This window comes from Diadema antillarum, unplaced genomic scaffold (genome assembly GCF_040938485.1).
Source record: "Diadema antillarum isolate AM-2024a unplaced genomic scaffold, OU_Dant_1.0 seq00000768_RagTag, whole genome shotgun sequence".
In the NCBI taxonomy this organism is placed as follows: domain Eukaryota; kingdom Metazoa; phylum Echinodermata; class Echinoidea; order Diadematoida; family Diadematidae; genus Diadema; species Diadema antillarum.
In genome coordinates this window covers 2,358,837-2,369,659 of record NW_027271658.1, presented here as the reverse complement: position 1 = coordinate 2,369,659, position 10,823 = coordinate 2,358,837, and the positions used below count along the sequence as shown (strand labels likewise).

General features: G+C 39.2%; 1 protein-coding gene across 1 annotated transcript; it reads left to right on the top strand.

Moving 5' to 3' along the window:
* Positions 1-4,117: 4,117 nt before the first annotated feature.
* LOC139738807 (tubulin alpha-1 chain-like) lies at positions 4,118-10,121 on the top strand. The gene is made up of 3 exons (XM_071649444.1): positions 4,118-4,188; positions 8,329-8,557; positions 8,989-10,121. The coding sequence occupies exons 1-3, from the start codon at positions 4,186-4,188 to the stop codon at positions 10,119-10,121; spliced, it is 1,365 nt and encodes a 454-aa protein (XP_071505545.1). The 5' UTR covers positions 4,118-4,185.
* Positions 10,122-10,823: the final 702 nt, after the last annotated feature.

Genomic DNA, 10,823 nt, shown 5'->3' with positions numbered 1-10,823 from the left:
GATGCAGAAATGATATCTAGTTATGAAGTTATGATCGATCATGTGACAAGGTCCGAAAATCACAAAATGGCGCCTAGATGACGTCATAGATATGTTACTGTCATGAAAACCTTATTGTGGCTAGATTTTGTCATGAGACATGTTGATTGAAAATGTCATGTTATTCCGTAATGTCATTGTTGAGATATTGACGACACAAAATGTGGCAGAAAGAAAGAAGAATAAAAAAAAGAGAAATTTTGACAATCACAATAGGTGATACGCTGATAGCGTATCACCTAAAAAGAGAAATTTTGACAATCACAATAGGTGATACGCTGATAGCGTATCACCTAACGAGATATGAAACTCGTCACGCTGACGAGTTAGGTGATACGCTTGGGGTCATCAGGTGTCGGTCATCTGTGATCAACAAAGAAAAGAATGTGATAAAGGCACCTTGAAGTTATATTGAGCGTGCATGCAAAACCGTTTCTCTAACCACTCGGCCACGGGACATCCCCGGAAATGGTAAGGCAAAAAAGAAATGTATGGATATTACAGGGGGAAAAAGTCAATGCCCACTCAACAATCGTGGCCGCGTGAACATGTATTGCATTGCTAGACGGAAATGCGGCCTTGTAACGACTGATGTCGCTATGCCATTTCTGGCAACTTGGGAAAAATACGCGCCGTAGACATAAAGCCTATAATCGGCTGGTTTTGATACCTTGCCTTTAATCACAATTTTCAGTGTGATGACGTCATCAAAGTACAAAACAATGACATGGTCTTGAAAGACAATTGTTCAAAGTACAACACCTCCGTCGTCGTCATTACATACTATGATCGGTTTGACAAAGTCAGCAATGTGGTCTCCAACACAAAAAAGAGGGATATGGTGTGTGTCTATGTGTGTGTAAAGGTGCGTTTATATACGAACGTGATTTCTACATAGACGAATATGTAATACAAAATTGAAGAAAAAAAGTAAAATAGCTAAGTATTTTGTTTCGTGATCTTGTGGGGTCCGAACCCGCAACCTCACGTCTCTGAGACGTCGCCTTTAACCACTCGGCCATACGTCTCGGCGAGAAAATATGAGGAACGTAAACTTATGTATGTGAAAGCTGAATCGGGAATCGTTTTGTCCACATTCCATTCTCATTTTCAGTTTTAAACTGCAAAATTGTCAACCTGATGATGAGATTTCAAAAAATAAAATGCATGACTACTGAAGCTTATTGTCTCAGCTACAACATACTTAAGTTTCAGAGGAAATGAAGCAAAATCAGATGAGATAAAGGTGCTTAAACGTTGTCAAGTCAATGCATGGTTAAAAAAAAAAATCACCTCCCATAGACATAACACGTAAACTTGTCCGATTTTGCATCTTTACCTTTAATCACAATTTAAGGTATGATGACGTCATCAAATGTCAAAACCATGACTCGGACTTAAAAGGCAAATGTTCAAAGTACAACATATCTGAATTTGGGATAATATTGAGCTTAAACAAAAGAGATACGAGCAAATGAATGTCAGAAACAGTACCTCAAAAAAATTAATGCCACTTTTTTGATTTCAGATGATGATATGATGACGTCATAATGTATTTAGGGAAATATTGATACTTGAAACGTTATTTTCAATTCATATGCTTTTGCAATATGCAATAAAAACATAGGGTCACCTGACGTTTTAAAGAGCTATGGCGAAATAAACAAAGACATGTTTTTCGCTATATTTCCACATAGACGCGCACACGAAATTTCAACTTTGACGCCAGCGCATTCCTTTGTTAAGGGTCGAAATTGATCGGAAATCAATGGATATTGTTACTTAATGTATCAGGAATCCAAATCTGACAAAAAATTTGCATTTTCATGTTGCTTACGCGCACTGCGCGCGGAAATGCGCGGATGGACGCGAACGCGCGGAACGCTTAAAATTGTCTGAAACTTCGAGATTTTCCATTGGGAAGTCGTTTTAAGCATTTAAAAACTTTGACGCGCGCTAATGCGCGCGTAATGATGTCCTAGGTAATTAGCATTAAAATGTAAGATAGAGCGTGACCTGAACTTTATGTCCAACGAAAATGATACAGAAATGACCTTTAGTTATGAAGTTATGATCGATCATGTAACATGGTCCGAAAATCACAAAATGGCGCCTAGATGACGTCATAGATATGTTACTGTCATGAAAACCTTATTGTGGCTAGATATTGTCATGAGACATGTTGACTGAAAATGTCATGTTATTCCGTCATGTCAATGTTGAGATATTCACGACACAAAATGTGGCAGAAAGAAAGAAGAATAAAAAGAAAGAAAGGAAGATTTTGACAAACACAATAGGTGATACTTCCTCGAGTGACTTTTTACATGGCTTGTTTGCATGGATGTAGCCATGTAAGTTATGTATTGGTATTTCAGTGCCTATGTCAAGAATGATATTACCCCCTAAATGTGCTTTGAGGGCAGGTGACAGTGTGCCGTCAGCCATCTGCACAAATTGTCGCCAGGCGACAAATTATGCAGGGGCGACAATTTGTGCCGTCAGCTCCCTGCACAATTTGTCGCCCGTTTCAGGGGACGACAATTTGTGCAGGGCGACAATTTGTGCCGCAACACCCCCTCTTTTCTTTTCCATATTTTTCTCATGGGACCATTATTCTGGCCAAGCAAATGCTCATGTTGGTAGCAGCCTCCCCTGACATCGCTCTTAGACAGGCTTTATGTATAGGAAAAATTATGTAGACACATTAATTGTTAAATTATCATTTTAAATGCTACATACTTGTATGTTGATTTTTTGTTTTTTGTATTCGTAATAGTTTTATACTGCTGTACATACGTTTTGATGTTCAGTCGTAAGACTGAAAAATAGAAATAAACCTTCAACAGGTTGCATTGGCCACTAAACAGTACAATGAAGCAATGCAAATCATGTGTCGAGGTAGTCATAAGATTTCTAACAATCTACGAACAAATTTTGATTAGAAGATAGATGCATAGACATGTAGCAGAGGTATCTGTCTACTTGTGGTTTACTGAGACTTTTTCCTGAAGAATGCCACAAAAGACCATTATATTGATAATCGTCAAAAGGTCATATTCAGTTTCAATGATAGTGTTTTAAAACTTTCTCAAATTTTATTCTTTGTCTCATTTGTTGTTAATGTTTTCGCAGCTATGATGGCTTTTAAGTAGTAGGCATTTATTAATGGTTTAACCAGACATGTGTGTCTAGATAGTTGCACGCATTTCGTAAATTTCCAGAGGAGTCATTATTGAAAACAAAATATACTGCACTGCAGAAGTTCGAAAAGATGATGGTGTACCAGCATAATAGTATGCCAATAAGGCACTGCTTTGTTACAGTGATTTATAGCTGAAACACATATTTTTATTTTCTGCACTGTTGCGATAGATTTGCATATTTTCATGAATGGAAATTCCAGTTGTACTCATCCGGATCGTTGGATAGCTCTAGTGAATAGATCGGAAACATCATGACGTGCATAATAAACAAACTAGTAGGTGCCTCATGCAGTGAGCAGTGGGCAGACATGATGTGCGAATCGTGATGGAACAGTTTCATACATAAACATAAATCGAACAACAATCATACTCAGACTGATAAGTACCTAGATGGATTACTAAATGAATGGGTATAAGAAGAGAGAGAGGGGGGGGGGGAGGGGAGAAGGGAGAAAATGGTGAGAGAAAACAGTAATGACGGTTTTGAAAAATAAACCCCTTCCTGGGAATAAAAAAAAACCCCGAAGCAATAAAAAAAACACACAAAAAAAAACCTAAAGCAAAAAAAGAAAAAAAGAAATAAAAACTTTTTTTACTAATTTTGTTCTTTTCGTTGGTTTTCCTCTTATTTTTTTGTGTTTATAGAGAGTGCAGGCCAAGTAAGACTTGTGAAATGCAAACACGACGCGATACAAAGTGTAACCATCCGACATGTACGAGGAATAAGTGTATAGCAGACAAACAAAGAAAGAAAACATCTCTTTCATGGTATTCTGATATAAATTGAAGTTACTCTGTCAAAGTCAACAAGTGGGAGTGGTAGATATTACCAGGCGGAAAACCCCAGCTGAGTGCAAGTGCGTTTCATTTACTTGCAGTACACCTACCGTCCCCATCGCAGGCCCCTGAATTACGATCGCTCCAACCCCAACTAGCCGTAATGGTGAGTGTATAATGGCTTTGAAGCCGTATAGATTTAATCATTAGGGATGTTACTGCTTTTATTTTTTACTCAGTTTTCACCTACGTGGCGTTTACAGATGCATGATACATAGGAACAGAGAGTCAACGTCTCTGATTGGCATTCCTTTCTTCTTAGAATGAAATGTTTCTATGTCGCATGACAATTGCATGTTTATAACATTCCCTTTTAAGTTCACCTTTGTGGTACATCATGAAAGTGATTAAGAATCAACGAAAGCGTTCGTCTGTAACTCGTGAGTCCTTTTAAAACCCACAACTGGTGCGATGCAATTGCCATAAATGAATAGTAAGAAAATGCACAACGGTTGACTATTTTCAGTTTAAAACCAGTTCTTTAAGTGAGATGTATCATTTTTTTCTTTTGAATCATCATACAAAAGTAGCAAAACACATTACACAGTTCAATCGAGTGAGAAACAGGCCTGATGGTCTGAAAGATGGTCTGAAATGCTTTACAGAATCCCAGAATAATTACAAAGCAAGCGGCCAGACAAGTCAGCAATGTTTATTTGTTTATCTCGGTATAAACCGGGCTGAAACCCTATGCCCTATAGTCTAAACGATGAATTTCATTTACATACACGTTTCACGCACGTATGTTTACAAGCCTAATCAATACATTTTAAGGTAGGACGTTTATTGGAATAACATATCGTGTTCAGAGGTAGGGGAACTATCAAAAACACATAAGATGAATTAACTGCTGTCTCAGCTGGAATGGAGGAACGTCAGATAAACATATTAGATATTCAGACAGGAATGGGGTGTTTTTTGTGCGATAGAGATAAACCAATGGGATATACGAAAAATATCATAGAACTTAGCTTGCAAGTAACAGTAATCGCTCTTTTTATAGAGCGTGGACGAGAGATTGATGCAGTCAGATATAAAATCAGGACGCCATTTTTTGGTATCTATATGTCTATGAGTAAATCGCCATGACTTAGGTCGAGACACGACCACTATGCTGCTCATCAAGACAAAGAGTGTTGAATCAAATCTGATAATACTAAGGTGGGTTGAGTGCAAAGGTTAAAAAAAGGTAATAACCACCTCTGTCTTCAAATTTTACTATTTCTCGTTTGAGCTGATTACCCTCATTATGCCAAACCATACAGTGGTCTCAGGCACGTCAGGTGAAGACACACTAACCCTTCAACGAGTTTAATGACTGCAATTTTGCCACATGTCTCCTCATGGAAAGTTTAGTTCATTGGGCTCTATTTTGCAAAACTTATGAGACGCCATGGAAAAGAGCAATCGTCTTTCTTGAGTTGTTGCGGGTTGAAAATTTCTTGGAAGAACAGACTGGTAGATTATTTATCGTTTTGTTACAAATAATTCACAAGTGCATTGTTTGTATGCTTGTTTGTTTTTGTGCGTTGTTGTTGTTGTTGCACGAATCATGTAGTAGTCGTCGCCACTTTTTCTTTTGATAGAACAGGCAGCAATGCACCATTCCAAGATAATAACGAATCGTAATGCAAATTTTTTTGTGCAAGTAGATAATACAATTCACACGTACATTTGCCACAACATCTTGATCTGTCTTTAGTGTAAAAATGGAATTCCTGTGAATACGATCACAACCTTGAAAGATGAATACATTGCACGGTACTCCACGCTGTTTAAACAATAACCCCTCGCCCGCAACAATGGACCGCCACGGATGGCTGGGCTCGTTGGCAGTGTGGTCCCGTTATTTGCCAATGAGAGCCAATATCACGTTTAAGAAAAAAATAAACATCAGACGATGACGCAGTGTCTACCGATGCTGAAATGATAATGCTCATATCGGGTGTATTAAAACGTTAAAAAAAAGTTCAATAGCGAAAACCTTTGTTTCCTTTGCTTGCCTAACACATTCAATATGCTCACGACAATAGGGTTTGTTTTTGTTTTTGTTTTTTATGTGTATAAAGTCCCTGTGTATAAAAAAAAAATTGAAGATGAGTATTGACATGTGGAACCTAAAGTTTATTGATAGATCATGGTAAATGTGTATACACTCACATCTACAAGTATCCCAAAGCAATATTGGTGCTAAGGAGTTCAACGTAATTGATCGGAAAGATCATTATTATTACCTTTTGTTCAAAACCAAGCGATCTCTGTCAGTAATAATACATGTAAGCTGTGAAAAAGCAAATATCTACTGGCATTTTCGGGTTAAACCTGGTGAAAATGATTACAAATGTAAAGATTATGTGACATTTTGTTGATGACTGTATCTATAGATAAAGTATTCAAAAGCTGCTGTAAACCAACATCAAGGAATCATGAACATAATGCGCATAGTGAAGGTCAAGATCTTAATTAACTTTAGAAATACTGCAATTATTGCGAAATACAAATTGTTTTTTGACAGAAGTCTCTAGTGTAATACCTGTAAGGATCCAAATTATATGAAGAGATGAAATCAGATGTGAATATTAAAGTGACAAAAAAAAGTCATTTTAGTACATGATGACGTCAAGTAAGGATTCACACCAGGCATATCATTATTTGCTCCAAATAGGCTCTCTGGTCCATAATAAGCAGCATGAACGTGGAGGTGGAAAGTAGTTTGTGTGTAACACCACAAGTCCTTTATAATGTGCAAATTATGTGTGAAAACAGGGAGGTGGGAAGAGGTTGTGAACAAAGACTGTATAGGCGTGTGTGCACTTTGTCGACTGAACCTATGAGGGTGGTCATCCCATGAGTACGACACCCACGAGTCATACAGATCGCGAGCTGGACACTGAAAAATAAAAGGTCTATGAGTCATACAGCCTCCGAGCTCGACACAAGGTAAATAAGTTCCATAACCCCAACATTAAGCATATGAGGCCCACGAGCTCGACTCTAGACAAATAAGGCCCATAAGCTCGACACAAGGAAGAAAAAGGCTCACGAGACCGACACTGCGTACATGAAGCCCCGAGCTTATAGGCTTTTTTTTTTTTGCCTAGTGTCAAGATCATGGGCCTTGTTTGCCTAGTGTCGAGCTCATGTGCCATCTTTCCCTAGTGTCGACCTGGTGGACCGTATATCTCGTATAGACGTATTTTACTTGATGTCGAGATCATGGGCCATGCTCACCTAGTGTTTGGTCGTGAGCTGTATGACTCGTGAGCTGTATGACTCCTCAGCTGTATAACTGATGGGCCGTGTGACTCGTGGATTGTTTTACTCGTGGCGGTCGAGCTCGTGACGTGCACTCTAATAGGATTGTTAGACACTTTGTCGGCTCAGGCATATGGAGCTGACTGTCCTGGATGTCCTTTGTAAAGAATCAAAACAACTGCAACGTGGACTAGAATTCCCTTTAAAGCAAAATATAATAGATAGGGCAATTTGGACTCGAACTAAAAGAAATGTGTCAGTTTAAAAAGAAATGAGATATCTCCTCCAATTCTATTTCTTTACTCGTCAAAGATGAAATTAATTGCATGATCACTGGACTTGATACCACTTCCTAAAAAAATGAGGAAAAATGGAAAGGTATAGGTAGCGTTTGTGGACTCAGAAGATGATGGCAGCAGTAGTTTCATGATTACAATCTGCAAACGTAATGTAGAAAAAATGATTTTGATCAATTTTGCCTTTACAGCTCTTCCCTATTTCGAACTTTTTAACCTCAGTGCAACACAAAATGGACATCACATCTCCAAAGTTACGTTAACCAAAGACATTGAATGCATCCTCACCACAATGTTCGAGCTGAAATACCTGATGGAGCTCTTCGAGCCTAAAAGAAATGGGTTACACACTGAATGATATGGAATATTATCAGTAAGCACAGAGGCCTGTATTAGAACAAACACCCAATTTGATTCTTTTTTACATGGTTATCTATCGTGTAATGCAAACATTTCTTCCGCAAGCTGCACTCTTCGCTTTCTTTTACACTTTCTACCTTATTTTTTTTAGATACGAAAAAGATTATGATTATTCCATGAAATGTCGGTTTGATGCTATACCTATATAAATTATTGTTAACTTTGACGGGTTTAATCTTTACTTCAGTTTTTGTTCGTCACTTATGCCATCATAATAGGCTTACATTAAGGAAACTATATGTCATAACGAACTATTTGGCTGTTACTAATCGCAGCGTGAGGTAATCTCTGCCCACATCGGGCAGGCTGGTGTCCAGATGGGCAATGCATGCTGGGAGTTGCTTTGTCTGGAGCACGGCATCCAGCCCGACGGCATGAGGCAGAGTGAGAAGACCCTTATGAGTACCGATATCGACGCATCCTTCAGTACGTTTTTCAGCGAAACCTCGGCGGGCAAGCACGTTCCAAGGGCCTTGTTCCTAGATCTGGAGCCCTCGGTCATAGGTAAGCTCCATCGAATATCATACGACATAACGCCTTTTCGTTGCATGCTATATTGGAAGAAGCCCAGAATAGAACCAAAGGGTATCGTGTTGCAGATAGAGAGTATGTATAATAGATGGTGTAAAACAAAAGTTGATACAACATTAATTTTGTGGCAGGTATATACATAAAGATTGGAATGAACTTACTGCTTATTAAAGTAACACCAGCTAAATGACAATGATAAAGTGTTTTATATTACTTGCATCGTTGTAGTTATGTCGATGTAAATGATTACACTGATAATATGATTCGATATGACATGATATGACATAATTACATGATGACTACCGTAATGCTAATTGCACCAACAATAACAAAGTTTTAGCATTTCCTTATGCACAAAATACATGGTACTATTATGTAAGTCACTTGTAATTCTGTCTTCTCAGATGAGATAAAGACATCCAAGTACCAACGGCTTTTTCATCCAGAACAAATGGTAACAGGCAAAGAAGATGCGTCCAACAACTATGCACGTGGACACTATACGGTCGGGAGAGAGAAAATTGACGAATGCATCGACCGGATCCGGAAATTATCTGAGGCGTGCACCGGTCTCCAGGGCTTTCTCATCTTCCGCAGCTTTGGAGGAGGTACCGGCTCCGGATTCGCCGCACTGTTGGAAGAGAGACTTTCTGTCGACTACGGAAAGAAGGCAAAATTTGAGTTCTCGATCTACCCAGCACCCCAGATCTCGACAGCCGTTGTGGAGCCTTACAATACTGTGCTATCTACACACACCACACTAGAGCACACTGATGTTACATTCATGGTAGACAATGAGGCCATCTACGACCTATGCAGGAAGAAACTTGACATCGAACGGCCTACGTACGCCAACCTTAATCGGCTTGTAGCTCAGAGCGTGTCGACCATAACAGCATCACTTCGATTCGAGGGATCGCTGAATGTCGATCTTAACGAATTTCAGACCAATTTGGTACCGTATCCACGCATCCACTTTCCGCTGACAACAATGGCTCCGGTAATCTCAAAAGAGAAGGCCCACCATGAACAGTTCTCGGTCTCAGAGATCACCTCTTCTTGCTTTGAAGTAGGGCACCAAATGGTGAAATGCGATCCTCGCAACGGAAAATACATGGCGTGTTGTCTGCTTTATCGAGGTGACGTCGTTCCCAAGGACATCAACGCTGCCATAGCAAAGATCAAGACAAAAACGGTAATCCAATTTGTCGACTGGTGCCCGACCGGCTTCAAGGTCGGCATAAACTTTGAACCACCAGCTGAGGTTCCCGACGGAGATCTTGCGAAGGTGCAAAGAGCTGTCTGTATGCTAAGCAACACCACGGCTATCGTGGAAGCTTGGTCGCGCGTCAACCACAAGTTCGACCTGATGTACGCAAAGCGTGCTTTCGTCCACTGGTTCGTCGGCGAGGGCATGGAGGAGGGAGAGTTCACCGAAGCTCGTGAAGACCTGGCTGCTCTAGAGAGGGATTATGAGGAGGTTGGGGCGGATTCCTCCCTCAACGACGCAGAGGATGAAGATGGAGATGAATATTAATTTCTTTGTCAGGAAACTAGCTGGGATAGAGGTTAAGCACTTTATGGCATATAGATATTTAATTTGATACAATAAAATTTCACTTTCCATGCGATCAACAAAAGACTAATAAAAGGTACTTAGATGGATTGACGCATTTCTTCCACGTTCCAGACAAACCCAACATATTTTTAATGGAATATCTTTCTCTTTGCAACTGCTTAACAAGTTACATCTACATCGACGTACAACTCGACGCAAGAATTTCATTTATTTGAATATCTTTTTCTTGAAGCACAAACTATTTCAAAATGCAGTCAACATACTTGATAGGCTGTGGTAGAAGGAAATTCCAACAATATGATTTTATGAATCTTAAGTAGGGCTTAATGTACTCAGAGCCATAACTTTCGTACATAATCATGTGTAAACCTAGTCAATCAGTTGTTAATGTATATTGTTGAGGCTGTGTAAAAACTTACCTGTAATCAATATTCTTGTATATTTTTTTCAAACAGTGTTTAAGAAGAAAAGGTTTTTCATCAGTAGTGTGTATTGCGTGCTTATATTTATCTTGACGTCTCCTGGCCTAAATTAATTGTGATTCCTTTTGGCTAATTGTGGTAGATAACCCTGGAAATTAACTCCCGTGATGACAATATTACACCTGCCTCCGACTCGTGTAGCAAAAACCTTGATAAGGCAAAAGATTTTGATGTTCTG